The sequence below is a fragment of the Gymnoscopelus microlampas genome (genome assembly GCF_963454915.1).
Source record: "Gymnoscopelus microlampas genome assembly, chromosome: 7".
NCBI classification, from domain to species: Eukaryota; Metazoa; Chordata; class Actinopteri; order Myctophiformes; family Myctophidae; genus Gymnoscopelus; species Gymnoscopelus microlampas.
Genome location: NC_139944.1, coordinates 45,496,247 through 45,521,242, shown reverse-complemented (window position 1 = coordinate 45,521,242; position 24,996 = coordinate 45,496,247). Strand labels below are relative to the sequence as shown.

The following is a 24,996-nucleotide window of genomic DNA, read 5'->3' as shown; positions in this document are numbered from 1 at the left end:
GTGTGACTATTCGATAATAATAAAAATGCAATCACTATTTATCGTGGGTGTTTTTTTTAAAGGATACACGGAACGTTGCATATGCAGACTGTTTCGTGTCCGGAGGATTGTACAGGGTGCACGCTGATAAGCCAATCGCAGCACGGACGCCAGTGTTGCCATGTCCGCTTATTATAAGCGACTTTGGGCTTGTTTTCCTGTAAAGTTGCTTGCTTTTCGGTCTATGAGCAGAGCGCAGCGCGCCTGGGAGAGCGTTAGAGAGGAAATGAAGTCACTAACGCTCTGGACCAGGACTAGGCTACCCGAGTCTAGTTGCATTACCTAGTTACTTTTAGTTAGCAGAGACAAAATAGCAGTTTCATGTCTTTGGTAATAATTTACCTTTGTGAAAATGCCGTGAACAAACACGGCTGTACTCGGGTAGATTGTTGAACGTAAAGTCTTTGCGTCGTACAGCTGCGATCCAAGCCATCCTACGTCTCTTGGTTAACTCGTCCATTTGAGCTCCGTTATGTCGCTTCCATGCTGGAAATCTGAAAAATTGTACTCGTTTATCTACCGCATTGCTCGCCCTACTATGGCACTTAAGAACTGAGCCTCACCAGTCACCATTGTTACTGTGCGTATACAAAAAATAGAACAAGGTCGAGTCACTGTTTACAAGCTGTTTATGTACCCTCTCTGCAGTCAACAATGCCCCCCCCCCCCCACTACCAAGTGAGAAGTTTTTTTTTTTCATTTTCAGTTAGGTCTGGGTTCCCAGATTGAGTGAGAAGTGACACATGTTGACGCCCCCTTTATGATTTTTTTGTAAAGTATCTAAGCGAGCCACTTCAAAAATCAAATAAATAAAACCGAAATTATTTAGGGGGAAAGCCGATCTACAAGCTCCCAACACATCACACAGCATATGTTGTGAAGCTTGTAGATGAGCAAATTTCTATTTCTATTTCTATCTATTATGACATGCCCAAAAGTGGGATGTCAGGGTTAAAGTGGTTAGCTATGTTTTAGAAAACCTGGAGACTGGCATACAAATGTGGTTGGTCCAAATGTGAACATGGTTCACCTATTTTCCATTTTGGGGATTTCAATAATTGGGTCTTATCAGTATACAGACAGTGCTTCCATCTTAAAGGGCCATACTTGAGGACAGGAAGAGATTAAGTTCTACAAGCTAAACTAGTTTCTTGTTTGTCTACTTTAATAGTTGTGGTTCTGTATGTTGATGAGAAAGTCTAAGGTATGCCAACAATGGAAAAAGACTTGAGAGTGTATTATGGTTGTGGAGTGCTATTATGGTTATATTGGTATTATTGGACACTTTGAAACACTTTCTCTCAACTGACATAAATCAGGTTTAAAGTGCTCAAGTCGCTTCTTCTACTGGGCTTGTTTTCATAGACCTGGTTGCTTATTTCTCTCGCAAAATGTGGCAACACTGACGCAGGCAGAGCATCTTGGAAAGCTGTTCGGTTCGTGTCCTGAGGATGTTGTTAGCATCAAACTGTAAACACTGCTGCTAAAAGCGCTCTTATTCACAGAGGCTACTTACTCATCTCAACAGCCACGACCAACGTTGTCTCGATTGAAGCCCTGCTGCTTAAATCGATCATTTAGTAGCGACTCGGATTTCCACTGTTCAGAATAATAAGCAACTAAACGTTAGCAAGCGAGTGAGAAGAAGACATAATGATGATGATGCAGATGGAGCCCTTCTGTCACTGAATAAGCTGTTTAACGTTAATCCAACCCGTCTTGGTATGTTTTCTCTAAATGTGTCATCTTTCATCGACTGACTGTTCTGTTGTTATCAGTTTTTTTTACCTCGTTCTGTGGCGTACCGTGTAGTTTGGCAGAGAATACGTGGTGGGAATAAACACAGTACCAGGTTACACGCTCCTCCATCCATCGCCTCAGGTTACTGCATCTCTACTGTAACTGAGGATGGTCCTCTTTCCTTTCCTCTAGTCTACATCCATTCTGTTTAACGTCCAGTAGGTGCATTCAGAAATCGGTTTACTCCCAAATCTGCTCACTATAGAGAAGGACTAATACAAAATAGTGTAGCAACCCATTATATGCTAGGGCTACTGCCACAGTAACATTACATTTTATTATTGCTGTTCTATCCTTTGTATGACAGAACATACTGCTATGGCACCTAGATCTCTGCATTTAGCACCAAAATGTAGGGGTGTGTGTGTGTGTGTAGGGGTGTGTGTGTGTGTGTGTGTGTGTGTGTGTGTGTGTGTGTGTGTGTGTGTGTGTGTGTGTGTGTGTGTGTGTGTGTGTGTGTGCGCGTGCGTGCGTGCGTGTGTGAGATCATGTTTGCACTTTGAGAGATTAATTACCTTCAAGATTTAGTCACTCATTTCAAATAAATTGGCTCATTTACATTGGTTGATTATTTTCACCTGAAAAAAAGATTTTAGTTCTCCACAACATTGAAATGTATCAAGTTTAGATTCATATTTTTTTGCAGTGGTCACTGCTGTTAAAGTTCATCAGGCCACTAGTTTTGTGTAAACATATATTTTCTCAAATCTTGCAATGAAAGAACATTTGAGTTTTCTCAAATCTTACAATGTTACAAAGAAAGAACATTCCAGAGTCAGACAATTCACATGAACATAATATATACACATCCAACTATAGCATCCCCCCTACCTTTAGCATATGTTTGCTGTTAATACTGAGTAACTTAGACATTTGTATTTAGTGAGACCTCTACTGTACACCAATGCTTTATATAGTCTCTATGCAAATATTCTTATTTATTTTAAAGTTCCAAATTAATATTAAATATCCTTGTGATCAAAGATAGAATATTTAAGTACAATAGTCAAGGTGTTTTATTTTTCAGTGTGGCCATGATTAGAGTTGTTCCGATACCCATACCAGTAGCTACCGATACTGCCCAAAATGCTTGTATCGGTATCGGCGAGTATGCTAGTCTATGCCGATCCTATACCACGTAATTTGTCACATGATGATATATTGATGTTTCATTTGCAGTAATATGTTGTATGCTTCAGTTGATGTTGCACGGTTGTTTTGTACTCTTACTGTACTACTTACATTATTATTTTACTAGCTTGTTGCTGCATTTTAACTTGTTTTGAATTTGTATTTATTCCTAGATCGGTGGTTCTCAAACCTTTTAATTTCAAGGACACCCATAACTTACGGGTCCATTTGGTTCCATTTGTACTCCCAGAGTTACAGACCTGTAAAGGTCCATTTATAACCTTCTCAATGAACCCTGAGAGTCCCTGGACCCCACTGTCCTAGACATTTTATTAAACACTGGTCTGTCGGATCTATACTCTGTATCGACCAATATGCAAGTTATGGGTATCGGGAAGGAAAAAATAGTATCGTACATCTCCAGCCATGATTACTTATAGTGAATTTAATACACTTTCAAGCAATGTACTTTTTTCTCTACCATTGCTTTGCAGATCATACATTGTGCTGAAATGAATTTCTTGCGTAATCGCCTTGTGGTTTTGGGCCTGGTGTTGTTGGCCACCGTTCTGCTGTACCTGCTACTGCCGTCCATCCGTCAGGGCAGCATGGAGCCTTCTCTTGACGTTCAAAGAATAGGGTTGGGGTTGATTCCTGCGTCACCTCCTCCCCCACCAACCATAAACGTGTCTGTACGCACAGGGCAGCTACCCGGAGACCCCCCGCTGTTCTTCAGAGAAGCTCTGCCTGTTGATGGAGCTGGTAGGCAAATATTGCCAAGGTGAGCTGACTCAATGGCTAGAGGAGATTGTCTCGATTATTATTGTTATTTTATTATGGAAAAATAAATGTGTGTCAGGCTACTACTGGTTGTGAAACCTACTTTTTGGAGTTTCTCTTTCTCCCAAAAAATGTTATCGTCCCCATTTTCTCCCAATTTAGTAATTCTGCCAATTTCCTTGTACTTAAGTCCGTTGTCGCTCGGCTCGCTCGCGACCACTACTGGTTGGTTCGCTAGGGAGGAGGGTGTAGACAAGCATGTGTCCCCTCCGATACAAGTTAAGTCGCCAGCCGCTTCTTTTCACCTGACAGTGAGGTATATAATCAGGACGATGTAAGGCATGAGGAAGAACCCGCTAGTCTTCCCAATTATCCACCACTACTCTCCGCCCATCTTCCCTCCCATGAACACAGGCAATTGTATTCATTGGACCAACTGGCCAAGCTGGTAGCACCACAGAGGATTCAAATCCCTAGGCTGTGTGTCCGAAATCATTCAGTCATTTACTACTCTGTACTCCCTATATAGGGAGTTCTATCTTGGGGGGGGGGACTATATAGTGAACTCATCCGCAAAAATAAAAAACACATTTTCTCTTGCCAGATAAACGTCTGCATTTTTCTTTAAGTGCAATAATGGATAGGGTTTGCTAGTGACTGTCGGTTGTATCTTACTTTTCACCATTCATTGTAGGATAAGACGAGTCCACTATTTATGGTATAACAATTATCACTATACTTTTGAACACCTCTACAAAATGGCATAATAATAATCACTATATAGTGCACTATATAGTCAATAGGGAGATATTTTGGACACAGCACTTACTTTTAGGAAGTTTGGTGGGGGGAAAAAAACATTGTTTATTTTTCTGCAGACTGCAAGTGGTCCTTCTGCACGGCCAGGCCTTCTCATCGAAAACATGGGAAGAGCTAGGCACACTCGCATTACTGGCAACTAATGGATACCAGGCCTTGGCGATGGACCTGCCAGGTAGAGATGCAATCTCAACATATATCAACACTGGCTGAGCAATTTCTTATGTGTGTGTGCATATAAATTATTAGACTTGACTTGGTTGGCTGCTCTTTATGTTCACATCTACACACAATACCACAAGGTAACAACATAGAAATACAATACAACAATAATACAAAGGTGATATGTAGCCATATGTGAGTATAATAAGGTGATATGTAGCCATATGTGAGTATAATAAATGAGAAGCTAGACGAAACAGTAGATTAATAGTAATATATGATATAGTGATTGGTTTTATTTGATCTTCAGAGAGCTGAAGTTGTAAGTAAGTAGCCTTTGAAACCAACGGTTCCCGAGGCATGTGGCACATAGGGCAGGAGCCTATCTCCTGTTTCTGTAGCGTGAGGTGGCTTGATGTACAGCCCCTGGACATGATGCTAGTAAGTCGCAGGGACTTAACCCCTTTCCAACCCTTGATGCTGAGTGCCAAGAAGGGAGGCAATTTTTTGAATAGTCTTTGGTATGACCAGCCGGGATATTGAACTCCGACTTCCCATTGTCAGGGCAGACACTCTAACCACAAGGCCACTGAGCTGGTCAGCTGAAAGCTGAATTAACTCTCCAATATATATCAGATTACTCAGCTTCTTTAATGATTTGCAGTCCAACAGTGTGTTAAGAGCTTGTAATGTAACTACTTCACAGCATTACCATGGTAACTTATTATTTTATGGACTCTGCAATGTATGTCAAAGAAGATATCTCACTAATACGTTGTACATGTCAACATCTACCCAATACCCATTTTGCTTTAACACCTGGAAATGTTGAAGGATTGGAAAAGATTATAAACATAGTGTCAACTTCCAAAAGCAAAGAAAAATACATTTTACAGTATGTCTGATATGGTAGTACAAATTTCTCTATAACATTATGCTAACACTGTAGCAAACGGCATTACAATACGTTTTTCTTCCCCTTTTCCTAATATTCTTGTTCTATCTTGGAGGATTCGGGAACTCGCCTGACTCGGATGCCTTGAAGACGGATCAGAATCGGGTGGATCTTCTCCGGAGGTTCATGGAAGCGCTTGGCGTTAGGACAGCTGTGCTTTTGAGCCCTTCTATGAGTGGACACTACTCCATACCCTTCCTTATGAAGCACAGTGTCCAGCTGCATGGATTTATTCCCATAGCTCCGGTCGGAACGCGAAGTTACACTCCACAGCAGTATCAGAATATTCAGGTGAGTGATGGGTTTGCCTATGTAATGTTCATGTTTATTTGATTGTAAATCAAATAAACATATACTGTACATATGTCTTATACATTATAGTTTTACAAATATGAACATAAATTAGTACAGATTTACACAAATACATAAAGGGAACACGAATGTGTAATATTTATTTTTCAATCCATCCCCAATGTAAAAAAACTAACTAACTAACTAACAAACTAATAGATAATAATACCGCTATGTATTTACTCACGTTTAACTGATTAATAACTATGCTACAAAGTGAGTACAAAGAACAAAGTGTAAAGTTACTTATGTAAAGTAGTTCTGCAAGATAATTGTTGGCTAAATTGAGTACATTTTATCCTCATTTCAAAACTGAGTACCTGATAATGTTGGTTCTGTGAGGAAAGGATATACCTTTATGCTTTTGTATAAACAAAGGCAGAGCTCATAGAGAAAAGACAGGAGCTGATTACAAACCTAATAAAAAGCAGAACGCTCGCCCCCTCCGGCGGGGGACATTTTTTCCCACTGTAAGTGCTTACATAACACAAACACTTAAATACTAAATTATACAGAATTAACCACTTTCAACCTGGTGTCCCTATTTTTGACATGTCATTGTAGGCTCTACAAGCTCACAACACACATTATATCACGTTGTGAGCTCTTGGATGTAGTTATTTTCTACAATTTGTGAATAGGCTCAACTGGGTTAACAAAATACAGGACAGTTTTCACCAATTTCAAGCATGCTGATAGGCCATGTACTGTCTGTGTGTGTGTGTGCATACTTTTCCCACATTTGTCTTAAAGCTCTTTACATTGTGGTCTCTCTGCTTTCTTGCTCTTTCCATTGCAGACTCCCACTCTGATTGTGTTCGGCGCGCTGGACACAAATCTGGGCGCCCAGTCCCACAAGAACCTCATGCAAATTCCACATCACTCGGTTCTGAAGCTAGACGGAGCGCGCCATGCATGCTACATGGACAAACCCAGAGAGTTTCACCAAGGGCTACTTGACTTTCTTAGCAAATTGCAGTGAAACGTGGAGGGGGAACTGTTTCATGCGATTTCATTGTTACATTGTTACAGACTTAGGAACATTATTCTTGTCACCTGGAACAAAGAACATTAACATGAAGTGTAGTTTCAGGTGAACGACAATAACATGATACACATCGTCGCTTTGGCGTGGAAACCTCATATGTCCAAAACTGTTACTTTTCTCGAAATGGAAAAAATAACATTTGTTCCAATTGATCTAATGCAGTTATTATTTAGTCATAACACACACACACACACACACACACACACACACACACACACACACACACACACACACACACACACACACACACACACACACACACACACACACACACACACACATCCACATCCACACACATCCTCTTCTAATATTAATTTGGAACTTTGATGTCTGATAAAATAATTGAGAATATTTGCATATGGACTATATAAAGCATTTGTGTACAGTAAAGGTCTCACTAAATACAATTAATCTCTCAAAGTGCACACATGATCTATCTCTCTCTCTCACACACACACACACACACACACACACACACACACACACACACACACACACACACACACACACACACACACACATATATTTATCAAAAGTAGCAGATCTACAAAGCGTTGTGAGCTTGTACTGTAGATAGCTATTTTTGTGTGACACTGTAATAGGGCATTCATTTATGGGGGGAAAAAACCCACAAAGTTTTAACACGGAGATACAAGGTTTCTGCCTGACAGCAACGACATGTTAGTAAACGTGATTATGGTGCACATTGTAGTCGGCCATAATCCATAATGTCAAGTTCACCTTTTATTTCCAGTTATATGTAAGGAAAAAAAAAGAACATGGGACTAGCTCTGGGACTAGTTGCTTCAGATTTGTATTAGTAATTTATTTAATGTGTTTCATGTGTCCCTTTGCATGTTAAACATGGAATGTCTTTGTTCCATTGTTACCATCTTTGTCTGTGAAATAGCCTGCTGAAAGTATGCAAACATAGCAGGAAATTGTTTTCGGCTTCACATCTCATTTTAACTTTGCATTTGACTAATGGATTTATATATTTATTATAATCTGGTAACCATTCCAGCTCAAGACACTAAGACAGACCTGTACTGGACTTCACGAAAGCCGATCAACTATAGAATCATTTACCTGCTGAATGTTCATAAGAAATAAAAAGACAATGGTCCGTGCTGAGATTATTAAATAAACTGCTATTTATTTAAAATGTAAAGTTGTATGTAATATATTTGCAGTAGTTTTGTTTGGACAATCGTGTATAAAAACAAAGTTACTGTATAAATGAGATATGAATAACATGCATTGCATACAATAAAAAAAGATATATACAGCTATAGTGTTGTATGTTGATTAAAACCAGACATCTGCAGCATCAAAGACAGTGATTTCAACATGTCTCACACCAACTCATGCTCTTCCTATGAGATATTGTGTGGCATGGCCTAAATGCCAATATTGTCTTTCAGTGGGATATCGGTTGCCCATGCATGCATACATGCACACACACATCATACAGTATTTCCAATTTGTTATACTTTTAATTTTACTCCACTGCATCAGAGAGTCAAATGTACTCTTTACTCCTCTACAGTATTTGAAAACTTTAATTGCTAGGTACTTTGTAGAGTTTTAAAAGATCTTTATACATTGATACATTGGAAACTTGTGAAATGGGAACATTCTGCGTAATGAGTACTTTCTACTTTTGGTTTAAGTACATTTTTGATACCAATACTTTTTTACTGTTACTCAAGTACATTTTTAATTCTGGACTTTTACTTGTAGCAGTTTTTTTTTTACTTTAAGTAAAGAATGAGTGAGTACTTTTCCCCCCACCACTGTTAGTGAGCGCTAGGGGGCGGTAGTTCCATTAAAGCACAGAGCTTGGTGGCGAAGTCAGCAGCTTTGGTCAGCTGACACCTGGGTTTAACCAGCAGGTTCCTCCTAACAACACAAGCCTTCACAACATTACGGTGGGTGATTTCTTTTACATCAGAATAATAAGCCTGACCTTGTATTAAAATGCACAACTGACTAGGGTGTATTTACCTTGCTCTTCACTGTAAGCTGCTAAACTAACGGGCAACGGCAGCCGATGTCTTAGGCGTTTGCTAGATAATGTGAAGTTACAGCTAACTCGCTATCATAGCTCTGGTGGTAAAAGGTGAACCTCAACCTTTACGTCAGCAAAGATATTAGATGTCTAGTTTTCATCGACACCACATTTATAATCTGGACTGAGACAAGTGTGTCAATGTATCAATAATATCAGAAAGGACAAAACGGTATCTTTCCTGGTTATAGGTAATTACAGTTAGATTGGGACTGTTATTCTGGAACTGACTGATTGATTGATTACTGTATTAACAGTGGTACGATTATATACATGGTGCTAAAAGGATAACACAAAAAGCCCTGAGGGCTTATTTCCATTTCAAAAGTAGGAATTGAAAAAAATCCCAAAAAGATAGCACATCCAACATTTCAAATCAATGGAGGACAAAATACTCACATTTCCACTTAATTTATTGGCACACACCAATAAACCTTATTGGTGTGTGCCAATGAATATTTTGATATGTATACTGGATTTTGGGTCTAGCACTCCACTGAGAAAACCCATTGCTGATGCAACCTCTTTTTCTTATTGAGGCTTATTTCCATTGTGGTCCTGGCCTGTGTATTCAATTCATTGAGACTTTAAAGACATGTAATGATATGCAAAACATCATCTATACTTAAAAAAAAAAGAAAAAAAAGAGAGAAAAATATGCACAGTAAGATATGTACAGTAGACTTATCGCATATCACTGTCATGCACATACTGTAAGTATGAATAATGTTGATCAACTTTAGATGTTTATGTCTTTCTGTCCAGATTGAAGGATGTTGCCTGACAAAGATGGTCCAGGAGCAGGAGGTGGTCCAGGCTGCCAGACCTCCTCTGTGGGAGAAGACCCCTCTGTGAGTCTGTTCAGAGAATACCTCCGTCTGAGGACTGTCCACCCAGACCCTGATTATGGTAGGCTTTGTGTTTTCATCATGTTACGTAATCTGTCAAAGTCTATTTCTTATCAATCATTCATCTTTGTGTGTCAGCTCTGTTCCAATAGACCACAATTAGCCTTGCATCAAGACTATCGAGTCTGACTTTAGCTTTCATATCTATGATATGCACATGTCAAAGTCATTAAAATACATGTATGATAGTCTTGATCCAAGGCTAAGACCAAATAGAGATGAGGTCTTATTTTCTGTGCATTACATTCATACAATATGGATTTAGTTTACCATTGTTGTGTTGTGGTAATACTATCGCCACAACCAATATCAGTGGAATTCTGACAAGCATAAGATTATTAAAGTTTAATGTTTAAACATTGCTCTGTATTCATTTAATTTCAGATGCTGCCCTTAGGTTCCTGGACAGAATAGCAGAAGAGCTTGAGCTGCCGCTGAAGAAAATTGAGGTGTGTAGTACTGTACCTAGCTTGATTATAAGTAAGTAAGCGTAGAGATAGATAGCCCTAGAATGTCTGTGATCTTACATACAGTACATTTCATGTATTCCAAATACACAGCCATAGATCGGACCCATCCGCATACGGTTAGCAGAGTGATCTGCGCGGCATAAAAGTGCTCCCCGCTGCGTCTGTACTCACCCAATGATTAATTCCTAAGACTTGGAGTCAGATATTATCCTCTAGTTTCATATCCATTTGAAAGTTCTCCCAGAAAACGTGTGTTTAGTAAAATATCTACACTTTTCCACTAGCTGCACACGGACGACTTACTGTCCGGGCGAGGGGCCCGGAATGAGTGCAGGACTGAATATATCTAAACTTCCTTTGGGAAGCACAAACGAATGGGGCACACACACAATTGACAGGTGCGTTGTGATTGGTGCGGGGTAATGAATCACACCACCTGCCTATAGTCCATATTCACACGGTGGACATTTTGGAATTTAACATTGCGTTGCCGTGGCAACTGGGGTGGCATTTCATTGACTTAATGGCAATATGGCCACTGTGTGAATATGGTCTATAGGCTCTATGCACAGCAGCCATTTTGGAGAGAAATTGGGCCTCGTCTTACTTCCTTCACAGGTGTTACCAATGATACTAATGAAGGCTCTGTTCCATTCTGGTCAAACAGAGGCAGGGTGCTGATATTGTGCATGTTGGCCCACTAGAAACACTAGTGGGTCTCAAAGTGTGGTCCAGGGACCCTCATGGTTCCTTGAAGGGGTGTAACTCTGAGAGTGTACAAATGGAACCAAATGGACCCTCCCGGGTCCATTTGGTTCCATTTGTACACTCAGAGTTATGGGGGTCCTTGAAATTTAAAAGTTTGAGAACCACTGTGCTACACTAAATGGAACAGAGCCTTCATTAGAATCATTGGTAACACCTGTGAAGGAAGTAAGGAAGGGGCCCAATTTTTGTCCATTATGGCTGCTGTGCATAGAGCCTATTGTGTGCCCCAAACATAGCAGATCACTCTGCTAACCGTATGCAGATGGGACCGATCTATAGTCCATATTCACACGGCGGCCATTTTGGAATTTAACATTGCGTTGCTGTGGCAACTGGGGTGGCAACTGGGGTGGCATTTCATTGACTTAATGGCAATATGGCTGCCGTGTGAATATGGTCTATGGCTGTGTATTTGGAATACATAAAATGTATGCAAGATCACAGACATTCTAGGGCTAGCGTAGAGAGTGTCGATATTCAATACTTTGCCAGAAAGGAATTTGCTGTTCTCTAAGAAAAATACATTTACTAGCATAGTCTCTTTAACCACTTAAACCCCGGCATCCCTATTTTGGGGGGGAATCAATTAGAACATTCACAGAAAATAGCAGATCTACAAGCACACAACATGACATGTTTTGTATACAGCGCTGAACCTGGTCAAATAAGTATTAGTTTGCTAAGTATTGAGCAGGGGTCTTCAATGTTTTTCAAGCCAAGGACCCATTAGCTGAGACAGAGATGAAGCAGGGACCCCCATTATGTTTAAAACGGTGTTGCCGATTAAACTTTTTCATAGATTTCATTGGCTCTACTTGGTCTGCTCTTTTTCTCGATACACCGGATCTCCAAAAATAGCTGATCTACAAACTCACAACGCCTCGCAGTGTTGTGAGCTTGTAGATCTGCTATTTTCGGCTAATGTTCCCCATCACATAACGATTTGGCGCACCCCCTGTTGTAACTCTGAGGACCCCCTAGGGTCCCGGACCCCCTGTTGAAGACCCATTTTATACAGTTTATTTGAATGCTGAGTCGTTTTAATCTAAAACTCAGACATACAGTGCATCGTATAATTAGTATTTTATATTTAGAAATATTGGCAAATTGTATACAACATGGAGTGTTAACATTTGTCGCAATGGACAGCGAAATACATTTTTTACCACTTACCGATGCTTGTTCCATGCACCGCTTCATGAAACTATGAGATTAATAACGTTCAAACACAAGGCTATGATTCTCAATGATACACAGACAAATGTACTGTATGTTGAGAACAAAGGGGTTTCACCGTGCCTCCAGCCAAATTCAGGTCATGATGACCTGATGAAGATGTATAAGGCTTTAATTGTCTGAGTTGGCTCCAGTGCCTTCCTTCCTGGCCAATTTTGTGACAGCTTTTCTATTGATGTCCGCTATCTTCAGCATTTCAAGTTTTCCCATCTTAGTGCTTTTTCTCCTCTATTTATTGTACTGTCTCCGTTTCTAGTATCTCTTGTCTACTTGTCCCCTCTCCTTGCAGGTTTGCCCTCGCAGAGTTGTGTCCATCATGACATGGGAGGGGACAAATCCTACCCTGAAGTCCATTTTGCTGAATTCCCACACAGATGTGGTACCTGTATACCAGGTACAGTGACTGTCTGTGTTGAGGCTTTCAGAACAATGTTATTACCTTTTGTTGAAAAAATCGGAAACAAAAACTTTCCATAATCTCCTCTACAGGAACATTGGAAGTACGATGCTTTCACAGCTGTCAAGGATGCAGAAGGGAACATTTATGCTCGGGGAACACAGGACATGAAGTCTGTTACCATTCAGTGAGTAGAAGGAACTTTGGATATGTGGCTTATAACTATGCTTCGTATTTATAATCTCTTTACTTCATGTGGGCAAAATGGTGAACAATTAGTTTTTGTCCACAGTGTACAAAACATGTTTTTGGCTGTTTTCCACACGAAGGAAGGAAGAGTTACCAATGTCGTTGTCTGTGGTGATTCCCCTGTTTTCAAAGTTGCATATGTCCCCCACTATGACTGTGAGAGAGCCAATGGTTTGAAGTGATTTGCTTGCCATCATAGGTATATCCAGGCCATCCGAAGACTCAAAGCAGGGGGAAAGAAACCCATGCGCACCGTGCACTTGATGTTTGTCCCAGGTAGGAACATGTATTCTTATTATATCCCATTTACTAATTATCAATTTAGGAAGAACACCATTTCTTTTCTTACCCTCTATTTTACTGACATAATTCTAAAGACCATATATGCCATATATGATATATGCACCAAATATGCAAACACTTACCAAAGGAATTGTTCAAGGTTCAATCGTTTAGATGTTGTTGTTTAATAATGTACTTGTTGCACTTTGCTATCAGTTGTTAATCATTCATTCACATTTTGTGCTGTTAATTTTCGCAGATGAAGAAGTTGGAGGTCACAAAGGAATGGAAACATTTGTGAAGCTCCCTGAGTTCCAGAAATTAAACATTGGCTTTGCACTTGATGAAGGTAGATAAATAACTTTAGACCCTAACCGTGTTTTTTCCCAGAATTAACAGCAGCAACATGGATACTTGTTTTATTGTTGCATTGTTGAGGGGTCCACTTAAAACAGAGAAATTACTGAGACTCAGTCACTATCATATTAAGATGGAACAAGCCACTAAGGAATGTATAGTGGATTTTCAATGCACATACTGTATGTGCATTGACAAGATTCTGGGGCCATGATGTAGGTCAATGGAGTTCCACTTGCTAGGGGACGCCAAAGAGCTGGACCACATACTCCTGGGTTGCATCATCAATCTTTGTGTTGTGCTAGAGTCCGTCTCTCTCCCAACAGAGTTAGCCTTTATACGTGTGTGGGGGGGGGGGGGGGGGGGGGTGATGTTTACAGATCTGCTACTTTTGATAAATATGTGTGTGTGTGTGTGTGTGTGTGTTTCACATCAGGTCTGGCCAACCCCGGTGAGGCCTTCACAGTGTTCTATGGAGAGAGGAACCCTTGGTGTGAGTATCAAATACACCACCTGATTGCTACTCATTTGAGGGCACTACATCTTCCCCAATATATGCCGTTATTTATTACATTTTTTTAATCTACCGGTAGTTTACTCTGTTTCAAACTCATGGGGATGCCAACAGTAAGTAAGATATTTCATGCAGGGATCACAGTCCATTGTCCAGGCAGTCCCGGCCATGGATCAAGGTTTGTGGAGAACACAGCTGCAGAGAAGCTGGTGAGTTTCAAAATGTTATTCCAAATGTCATTAGAGGGTGTTTTATTATGATTATAATTTGCATAATTTAGGAGGATTATGAGAGGCTTTAGAAGGATGTTGACAGTGACTGGGTTTGTTTGACTGTCTATCTTCTTACAGCGCTGCATCATCAACTCTTTCCTGGACTTCAGAGAGAAGGAGAAACAAAGGTGAGATAAGAGTTAATGTCAAATCCAGATATATTAAAAACATTCCACTTGTTGGGGCTGCAAAATGCAGCTTCTATCATTAAAAACAGTTGACCTAATGATCTGCTGTTGTTTGGTAGCTACAGTAGTATACTCATTATTTTCACAAAAAGGGATGCAGGAACAGTGGGTTCCCTAGAACTCTAGGCACCTCAATGACGCTGAATGTTGCAATGTTTGCAGAATTCATGAGAATGTTATTTTTCCCCCATGTGGAATAAAAGTGTTTGCAACATGTGCCTCATGTGTCTCAGCTGAGAGAGTGTAAAGCTATTTAGCCTATACTCTTGAGTATGTTGGTCGTGTTGCGACGCATTGTGAGCTTATAGATATCGTTGTAGATATCTCCTTAGTGCACCCTAATGTTTCAGGTTCTGAGGTGCCCACTGTTCCGGTTACCATAAAGGGTAACACAGAGCCAAAACATTATATTATGTAAGAAAGCAGCTCTCTGGGGCTATAGAATGTAGTGCTAACAATTCAAAACTCCACAAAGGTTATTCTTTAAATGGGTCATGGGGCTGTTTCTGGTTGGTCCCTGCAGGACAAGAGCACTGTCACTGGGGGTTTTAATAAGCCTGGGGTAACAGAATATTGGATTTATGCAGGATTACTCTAATAATGCTATAACCTGCCACCTGCACTTTAAGAAAACAAAAAGTAAAAATGGCAATAATAAAACAAAAGTAGTCGTAGTAAACTTGCTTTGTATATTTGTATATTATTATATACATAATATATAATTATTATGTATATTATTGTGGACTTCACCAAACCATTCAGTTTTCACAGCAATAATGGAAAGCCTTGTATTTACTGTATGAAGTGTCTTTTTAAATTAGTCTTAAATGTTTGATTTTTTTGATAGATTTAGACAATTCTGAAAATAGGGCTAAAGTGGTTAACACATGTCCTGGTCATTCATTCTCGATTACCAAGCCTGTGAGGTGTTTTCTGAAAGTTTGCCATGTCATGTAAGAACGCAAGTCCGTTCTTTGCGTTCATGGTATTGAGAAATAGGCTTTTTGGAAGAAAGGCAAGGCAGTGAATGTCTTTTGTCTGTGTGCATGACTTGTGTGACTTTGGTGCAGCGGTTATTGCCCTGCTGAGTTAATTTAGAGATGCTACACCATGCCATGTCCGTTTATGGTCATTTAATGGTATGTTTATGGTCGTTCTAAATGATCCATGTGTGAGAATAGGACTAAAGTTTGATCTTGCATTGTGATCTTGACCTTTGACTGATTTGGAAAGTCATGTTTTCATTTTATTGCTATGTAATGATGACACTGCTCTAAAATGTCTGTGAATTGCAGGCTAAATACCAGTGAGTGTTTCACCCTGGGTGATGTTACCACTGTGAACATGACCATGGTGAAAGGAGGGATTGCTTACAATGTCATCCCTGCTGAAATGGATGTGAGCTTTGACCTGAGAATACCTCCCACAGTCAATCTTCAGGTCTGTACGCAGTGGTGGAAAAGGACTCAAACATTTTTTTCCTTAAGTAAAAGTATCAATACTGCAATGTAGAAATACTCTGTTACAAGTAATAATCTGGAACTCAAAATTTACTTGAGTAAAAGTACATAAGCGTTGGCATCAAAATATACTTAAAGTACCAAAAGTAGAAAGTATTCATTATGCAGAATGTCCCATTTCACAAGTTTTCAAATGTACAAAATGTATACAAATCTTTTGAAATTAGCTGGCTATTTTCAAATGGCATATAGGGCTGAAGTGGGTAAAGTTTTTAAATGATTGTAGTGGAGTAAAAGTACAATATTTGCCTCTGAGATGTAGTGGAGTAGAATATAAAAATAAAAGTACTTAGTTACTTAGTTACCACTGTCTGTATGCATGTCTTATATATTACTTTTCCAGGTCAAAGATCAAAGCTACCACTTAACAAAAACCTCTAAATCCCTGACAGGAGTTTGAAGAACAGATCAAACAGTGGTGCAAGGAAGCAGGAGAAGGGATTACCTATGAGTTTGCACAGGTCAGTGAACTTCCACTCAGTATTTCATATAAAAGATATATTAATAATTAAAATGTAATAAAAGCTCTCTTGCTTTGAAGTGTCAGATGGTTCTAAAACAAATTCACTTCCTTTGTAGAAACACATGAACCAGAATGTGACCTCCACAGACCTTCATGACCCCTGGTGGAATGCCTTCAGCACTGCATGCAAGGAAATGTGAGTGTGCAGCGTTGTGTACAAAGCCCACTAGATTGAGCATTAAATGTATGTTTTTTTTTTACCTTTTTGATTTTTGAGGCAAATACAGTCTCTCACTAACATCTGCTCTGCAGGAATCTTAATTTGGAAAAGGAGATATTTCCTGCAGCCACAGATAGTCGATTTATCAGAGCGGTGAGTATAAGGAATAGGATACCAATTATAAACTATGATAAACAATTACGCTGAAAGCCAAGTAAAGGTTATGGTTATCAGTAATTATTGTGAATACGTGTTCGCTATGTTTCAACCTGACTGTTGTTTTCTTTGGTGATGCTTTTCTTGAAAATAGGTCGGTATTCCTGCTATTGGCTTTTCACCAATGAACCGCACACCCATCCTACTGCACGATCACAATGAATACCTGAATGAGCAGGTGTTCATCAAGGGCATTGATGTGTATGAGAGACTCATTCCAGCTCTGGCCAGTGTTCCAGCCCTTCCTAATGAGGCTTAGATAAGCCCTGTCTCTAATCTTTGCTTTGACAGATTTTTAATAAAGAAGTGATGAATTAACTTGAATAACTTGCCTATATTACCAAAGAATGAGAACATACTGAATATTCCTCTGAGCACTTAATTTAGCAATACTCAGGACACAGCTACAGTAGCTCTGTTACTCAATACCGTAGTGGCTTTGTAGCAACATAATTATATCATCATTGTAGGTTGTGTGTGTGTGTGTGTGTGTGTTTAAGTATGAGCAGTCCTAATGGAATACAAAAATTACAAAAATAAGCATGTTAAAAAACGGTTTTAGACTTGTTTGAATCTGGAATCTTTTGATTGGCACTTTGTAAATCGGTATACTTTTGAATTTGTATGTTTCGTGAGACAAGTTTTATTTAATAAAGATTTGAATAATTTCTTAATACTTAGTACTGTATTTTTCTTAGTGTGTGTGTGTGTGTGTGCAGTATTATATAATAACAGCAATGCACATTCCAGATCACATTCCTGTTTTGGAATATGTTGTGCATACAGGACATGGCTTTCTATAATTGGTGTGTGGTGTGTGAACTCAACTGGATATTTTGTTGTAAACAGCTTATCAAACAATAACCAAGTACCTTTATTCTGACATTTAGACAAATGCTGATAATGGAAAGTAATATAGTATTAAAGAAGAAAGTTGATTTATACATTTTTGTAGTATGTAATCTGACTTCCCAGTCCTCCACCGTGCAGTAGCCCTCACATATTGACTTTGTATTGATTGATTGAATACTGGATTAGTCAGAAATGTAAACAACATGAGGTACAGTCAGACATTTAGGCTAAAAGGATAACAGAAAAAAGTCCTGGGGACTTGTTTCCATTGTGGTCCTATGTATTCAATTTGATCAATTTACCATTCTCCAAGAATGGCCACTGGAACTGTTTTGAACTGCTATTTATTTCAAATGAAGCCAAGGTGTTACTAATGAAATACAATACAATATTAATTAAAAAGACGTGTGCGGGACCATGTTATGTTATGAACCGACCTTCCCATCCCACTGTCCTGTTTTTCTTTTTCTTTGCACTCTATTTTCATTCATGTACTTTTAAAATGTGTTGTACTTAGAGATTTCTGAGAACTCTATAAATCACATTTATATAATATTTACATGATATGTTACATTATTTTTTATAAATACCTCAGTAAAACAAGAACAGAGCACCAGCTTTTACTATTTTGGCCATGGCCTCCCTCGACCTTGACCTTGAAATGAATGGCAGTTCAAGCATCCATAGGTCAGCTTGCCCCAAAGCGTTACGATAATAATCCATAATGGGGTCTTCAACAGGGGGTCCGGGACCCCTAGGGGGTCCTCAGAGCTACTACAGGGGGTCTGCCAAATCTTTGTGTGAGGATTTCGTTTTTTTACATTAACCACTTGAACCCTAGAATTCCTTTTCTGAGGGGAACATTAGCCGAAAATAGCAGATCTACAAGCTCTCAACGCGTTGAGAGCTTGTAGATCGGCTATTTTTGGCAAAGAGGCTATAGGTGTAGAGGGAAAAAAGAGCAGACTAAGTAAAAAAAACTTTAATCTGAAACACAATTTTATACAATATATAGTAGGGGGTCCCTGCTTCATCTCTCTCTCAGCTAGGGGGTCCTTGGCCTGAAAACGTTGAATATGCCATAATGTATGAAGGTATATGGGTATTGGATCATGTACATTAAGACACATTGATGGAAGAGGGAGCACAGATTTGTTAGGCTGTTGACACGAGGTAAAGGACAGTCTGATCGGCAATTCCCTTTGGAGTTGTGTTCTAATTAACAGTGTATGACTCTCCATGGGGGATTAGAAGGAAGACGGTCGGTAATTAGACTTCTCTCCCTGGGACACGACAGCGGTATTAGCACACAGGGCTGTCAGGGAGAGGAGGGCTAAAGCTGAAAGTACATCCTCAATCCCAAAGGAACAGCAGTAGGTGCAGCTATCATTTCAGTTGGGCTGCTGTAGACCTGGCCAGCTGTAGATTTGGCCATGGATGGACCCCTTTTGAAAATATGTTGCCAGGGACCCCCATAAGAGAAGATTTGTCACACCTGTCAAAATGTTTCAAAAACATTGTGGGCTTAGATAGCGGGGCTATTTTAAAATATGAAAATATGGGACTTGTTTAATCTGTTCCTCATTTTGCTAGGGACCCCCTGGAAACCCCCTCAAGGACCTGTGGGGGAACCAGTGCTGTACACTGATTTACACAAACGCTGTATATAGACACACAATGTGTTCCCATTTTTGGAGCCTAGATGATAGGCTACCAACACTTTGATACAGCTGAGACCAGAGGATACAGAATCACCTCTGCTTTAATGAACCGCAACCTTATTACACACTGCGTCAGAAATAATGTGTTATTATTCCTCTGTCTAAGAGTGGTCCAATCAACTATCTGCCCCAATGGAAGAAAGCAGAGTCAACAACTACTGTAAGGCATGGAATCTGTCATCTCAATGGCAAATATAAATCTGGTAAATAGGGATGAATTGAATCAGAGGATGCCATGATGGATGAGAATGTTTGTTGTCAGTCACATCGTGACACATTGTGAGATTGTAGATCTGCTATTTCTCAAAAGAAGTGACATCCTGCATAATGAGTAAAAAGTTGCCTATAGGCTACTCTTACTTTTGCTATACTTGCTACTTTTGTACTTTTACGTAAGTAAAGTTTTGATTACAGGACTTTTACTCGTCATAGAGTATTTCTACACTGTGGTAATGCTACGTTTAGCTGCTTAATATAAGTCGAAAATTGGAGTTCTTCCTCCACTGGATAGAGGTAACCATGGGAACGGCCAGAGATGATAATGGCTCCAGCCAGGCACAGGAATGTACTGATCTGAAGCTGGTTTGGTAGGAGAGCTGTTAGCTCTCCTACCAAACCAGCTTCAGATCAGTGTTGCCATGACTGCTTATTATAAGCGACTTTGGGCTTGCTTTTCTGTAAAGTTGCTTGTAAATATTGGTAGTTGCGTTTTTTTAGGCTTATTTCTGAAGTGTAGTTGCTTATTTGGGCTTGCTTCCTATAATGTTGTTTAAACCAGTGGTTCTCAAACATTTTCATGTTAAGGACCCACAAATGAATATGTAATAGTCCTCGGACCCTCATCTTAAAACATTTTGTGCCAGGTACCACCAGATTTGAGTTGTTAAAATCTTTGAAACATATTTCAAATTTCTTCAATTTCTTTCTATTTCAAGATTATTACAGATCTACAATCTCGCATCGCAACCAAGCTTGTAGATCGGCAACAGCTGATGTATATGGTTTAAACTTAAACTGCTTGTGTGGCCTATAGTCTTTTTTTGGGCTTGTTTTTATAGACATGGTTGCGTATTTATCTTTAACATTTAACACTGCTTCAGATTGGCTATTATTCAAAAACAACCAGCATTTATCCTAACAGTAGTACAACAGAGTAATTTTCCCACTCAGCTAACATTTAAACATTGTTTACAGAAAGACTTTCCCCTTAGCCATTCAACTATGTTGCATTTTTCTAAGAAATTAGCCTCCCAATGTATGCTTTATTTTTCAAATATGGTTTATTTCAAATGTGAAATTGCACTATAAATCAAGTGTGGGGTCGCCAAACATTGTCCCCCCATAAAATGGGGGGTCTTGGTATAAAAAAAGAAAGTTTGATAATCCCTGCTGTAAATCTGTAAAAACTGTAAATCCTGTATGATGAAAGGTCTACAGGTGATTTCTTAACCCACACATGCTGCCTCACAACTCCAGTTGTGTTTTTGTGTGCCAGCACTGCCCACCTGACTGCCTGATCTGGGTAGGCCTACCGTGCACAGAGTTGCTTGCTAGTAGGCCTACCGTGTGGTCGGGGGGGGGGGGGGGGGGCGTCAGAGATAACTGGCCCAGGGGCCTCCTTGAGTTTTAATCTGCCCCTGCCCTGCATAAAACCACAAGCTCCGCCAGGCCGAAAGGCATTGGCTGAGACTGTTTTGCACCATGTCTGTCCGTCCAGGTGGCAATCTATGTACAATCTCCGGCACCATTGGCACCATTGGCCCGATTGACGTGAAACTGTGCACACTCCCTGGATGCCAGAGCAGAACCTCTGCCCCAAATTCTTCACGTGGGCCTGTTTTGCAAAAAAAAAGATTTGACAGTAGTCCTACAGATTTGGTCCAAACATCACACAAATCGGTAGGCCACACAGTATCTCTATATTCCATCCTGATTGGCTAAGATTGGCTTCCAAAGTTTCCAGGGGTGGTCGTCTGGTCAACAAAATGCCTCAAATCATGAACACAGCATGTGATTTTCGTGAAATTTTGCAGGCACATTTCCACTGGGCCGAGGAAGAAATGCCACTTGAACATGTTTAAATCAGCCTCATGGTGGCGCTATAATAGGCTGATTCGTGTTTTTACATATGACTGCACCCATCTGTGTAAAACTTTGTATGCACACTCCCTAGAGGCTAAGGAAAAACCTTTGCCCTGCATTTTTCACATCTGCCTTTTATAGCGCCACCATGAGGACGATTTTTGCAAAACATTTTTTTTTATTAGCCCCACAAATTTTGTCCAAACATCACGCACATTGGTACATATTATCTCTATAGTCAAGTGATCAAGACGGATTTGTCCAATTTTTCATATTCCATCGCGAATTCTGAACATTTGCTGGCCCAAATAACCTATACCTGACCTGGCGGAGACCTGTGCTCCGAGGAGCACTTTTTAAAGTTTATTTATGCATTTACTTATTTTAAAAAAATGGTAAGGCAAAAAAAACGACGCGAGGCAGCCTGGTAGGTAGGCTACATTCTACTGTTGCCTAGAGAACGTGAGCGAGCATCATCCATCCAGCGCTGCTGATGAGAGAGAGAGAGAGAGAGAGAGAGAGAGAGAGTGGTAGGTACAGTGTGGGCGCGCTAGGCTGCAGTGTCTTGGCAGCAGCAGCTGCATTAGTGCATCTCTCTCTCCTCCGACCGACGGTCCATGATGGTTGATCCACCGGCAGTGATCACAGCTTACATGATGTCGACATGACAAGAGAACAAACCGCCATGGACTCGCTGCTAAGAAACTGAAAACCGCCCCGCAAAAAACACACGGACTAATTGTCTTCGAGGAGGACAGATCAGTGCTTCATTGATCCACGCATTGAAACCCCCGTGACTATAGATTTTTTTTAATGGAAAATGGCGATAGGCACACAGTCTTGCAGCATCGTCTGCTTGGTATCTATCCAGATTATCTTGATGTTCAGTGCATCATCATGGCCTGGAGCAGAGGGACTCACGTTTCCGCAGCAATACACGTAAGTGGATGGACACCCTGAATGAATACATTGTTGCAAAAAGTGTCAACTTGAGTCAGGTTCACTTAAATGGGAGCCCTTGTATCAAAATACTGGTTACTTTAACGCTACTTATTACGTTATGTAATTTGATAGAGGTGCGAAGTGTCTCAATGCGTTTTGACACTGCTGTCAATAGACATAATGGTACAAATAATTTGCAGGCTACACAGTGTTTTTGTTATTTCAGTTGTTATGATAGCCTACGTTACACCCCCCCCCCTCTCTCACACACACACACACACACACACACACACACACACACACACACACACACACACACACACACACACACACACACACACACACACACACACACACACACACACACACACACACACTCACACACTCTCACACACACACACACACACACACACACACACACACACACACACACACACACACACACACACACACACACACACACACACACACACACACACACACACACACACTCACAAATCTGTATGAAATTAAATAATTGTTGTAATATTGGGATACTGTTTTTAAAGGGTGTAAAATCTTGTGGCATATTCAATTAGTCTGTATTTGAGAAAATATCATATTGCGATCACTCTATTTGTAGAAATGAAAGCACTGCACAATGGTGTAGATAATGTAAAACCAAGTCTTTAAACTGATTCTTTGACTTTGAGGAACCATCAGTGAAGTTAGGTGACATTGTACTTTGCAAGCAGGCCAGGTTTATGAGTTTCCTGCACTGATCTCTCACTGGCATTCTTAAATCATAAGTAATGTTAGTTGTTGACAAACTGAACAGAGATTACTGTGTTAATCTTTCTCAGTTCTTGGTGAGGGAGAGCGTTTTCATACAGGCGTGTAGGTTCAGTGCAAAACAACCTTTTTCTGCTTCCCTTTAAAACCTGCTAAGATCCCTCACAAGCTCTCTAAATGAGGAAGAGGCATACCATTGCGGGATTCAGAGGAGGCAGCATACGTACTGTACAGTGACACTTTAGTCCGTTATGGCGTAGTCTGACATGTAACATTAATGATCTTTTTGTCATTTTTAATTATCCCGTGCTCTGTTCCTAACCCCTCCTAACCCTTCACTGTTAAGTACAGCTGGCTCTTGACTTGAGACTACAATAATTATATGCCCCCACCTCCAGGCGCTGCAATCCGGCTGCACTGAGGAGGAGGAGGAGGGGGGCTTTGCCAGATGGCACAGTGGGACACTCTAGGACAGAGCAAGGCATTTCTGGCCAATCACAGCTGGAAATAGGCCTACTAGGTTTATTTACCAATTAGAGGAAGGTCTATAAATCAGGGAAGGTGTGTGTGTGTGTGTGTGTGTGTGTGTGTGTGTGTGTGTGTGTGTGTGTGTGTGTGTGTGTGTGTGTGTGTGTGTGTGTGTGTGTGTGTGTGTGTGTGTGTGTGTGTGTGTGTGTGTGTGTGTGTGTGTGTGTAGAGGTGTTGTGATGAATTGGGTTATTGCGTAAGGCGGTATAGCAGCTTTCTCTTCATCTCCACAGTTTCTTTTTTCTCTTTCTGCTTTCTGAGTGTTTTTAAACTGCCCCTCAGTGCCCTGGGTCTCTTCATGTACGCTAAATGAAGCAGAATCGCTACACTGAAGAACAGCATCTTACTCCAATTAAGAATTAATACTGCAGCAGTCAAGATTTATCCTCCATCTCCCTCCCTTTACTACGCCCTCTTCCATCCCTCCCTCCCTCTCCCTCTTCCTCTCCCTGCCTCTCTCTCTCTCTCTTGATCTCTCTCTCCTCCCCTCCCCTTTCCCACTGTTTGCTCCATTCACTCCATCTTCACTTCCTGCCGCTCCACCCTCTCGCAACCTCTCGCTCCCGTCTCTGTAAGTGAATATGGGTCACAGCATGCGATGCCTCTCGCTCTCGTGTCCCTGGGGTGTGTCGGTATACAGGCAGGTAACAGAGTAGACGCGTAAGTATGGAGCTGAGCTGAACCGCTTCATCACTGTAGCTGCTGAGATATAGTTTTCTGATGTCCCATGGGCTCTTTATAGGCAGATGATGTGAAGCATGCCTGACTCGCGCTCTATTCTCTAAAAACGTCACAATTGTGCTTCAGCTGCACTGAGTCACTTGGCTGAAACGGCTGTGTAGTTCCTGTGGGCTGTTGTCACGTAACAACCCTGTTAAGTCATA

At 40.4% G+C, this 24,996-nt stretch overlaps 3 protein-coding genes across 3 annotated transcripts in view; all 3 read left to right on the top strand.

The window, feature by feature from the left end:
• Positions 1-1,481: 1,481 nt before the first annotated feature.
• Positions 1,482-8,364, top strand: abhd14a (abhydrolase domain containing 14A). The gene is made up of 5 exons (XM_084062575.1): positions 1,482-1,761; positions 3,465-3,751; positions 4,629-4,744; positions 5,742-5,977; positions 6,837-8,364. Exons 2-5 carry the CDS (start codon positions 3,483-3,485, stop codon positions 7,017-7,019), a joined length of 804 nt encoding a protein of 267 aa, XP_083918701.1. The 5' UTR covers positions 1,482-1,761; positions 3,465-3,482; the 3' UTR covers positions 7,020-8,364.
• Positions 8,365-8,925: 561 nt separating this feature from the next.
• Positions 8,926-17,884, top strand: acy1 (aminoacylase 1). The gene is made up of 15 exons (XM_084061961.1): positions 8,926-9,016; positions 9,922-10,065; positions 10,449-10,513; positions 12,828-12,932; positions 13,028-13,122; positions 13,384-13,460; positions 13,726-13,815; positions 14,260-14,316; positions 14,473-14,546; positions 14,688-14,737; positions 16,093-16,237; positions 16,710-16,778; positions 16,897-16,976; positions 17,093-17,153; positions 17,311-17,884. Exons 2-15 carry the CDS (start codon positions 9,930-9,932, stop codon positions 17,473-17,475), a joined length of 1,269 nt encoding a protein of 422 aa, XP_083918087.1. The 5' UTR covers positions 8,926-9,016; positions 9,922-9,929; the 3' UTR covers positions 17,476-17,884.
• A 4,807-nt stretch (positions 17,885-22,691) lies between these two features.
• cacna2d2b (calcium channel, voltage-dependent, alpha 2/delta subunit 2b) overlaps positions 22,692-24,996 on the top strand; it is a gene marked incomplete at both ends in the record, with an annotated part of 43,825 nt that continues 41,520 nt past the window's right edge. The window contains one exon of the mRNA XM_084061841.1: positions 22,692-22,810. Within this exon, the coding sequence (XP_083917967.1) occupies positions 22,692-22,810 (119 nt within the window). The remainder of the gene's footprint in view (positions 22,811-24,996) is intronic.

Bases quoted from the DNA above. Each gene is read 5' to 3' on its own strand.
- abhd14a (XM_084062575.1), top strand. From the start codon at position 3,483: ATGAATTTCTTGCGTAATCGCCTTGTGGTTTTGGGCCTGGTGTTGTTG. The intron at 4,745-5,741 runs GTAGAGATGCAA...TCTATCTTGGAG, and splicing joins CTTGGCGATGGACCTGCCAG to GATTCGGGAACTCGCCTGAC. The intron at 5,978-6,836 runs GTGAGTGATGGG...TTTCCATTGCAG, and splicing joins AGCAGTATCAGAATATTCAG to ACTCCCACTCTGATTGTGTT.
- acy1 (XM_084061961.1), top strand. From the start codon at position 9,930: ATGTTGCCTGACAAAGATGGTCCAGGAGCAGGAGGTGGTCCAGGCTGC. The intron at 12,933-13,027 runs GTACAGTGACTG...TCTCCTCTACAG, and splicing joins ATGTGGTACCTGTATACCAG to GAACATTGGAAGTACGATGC. The intron at 16,238-16,709 runs GTCTGTACGCAG...AATCCCTGACAG, and splicing joins CTCCCACAGTCAATCTTCAG to GAGTTTGAAGAACAGATCAA.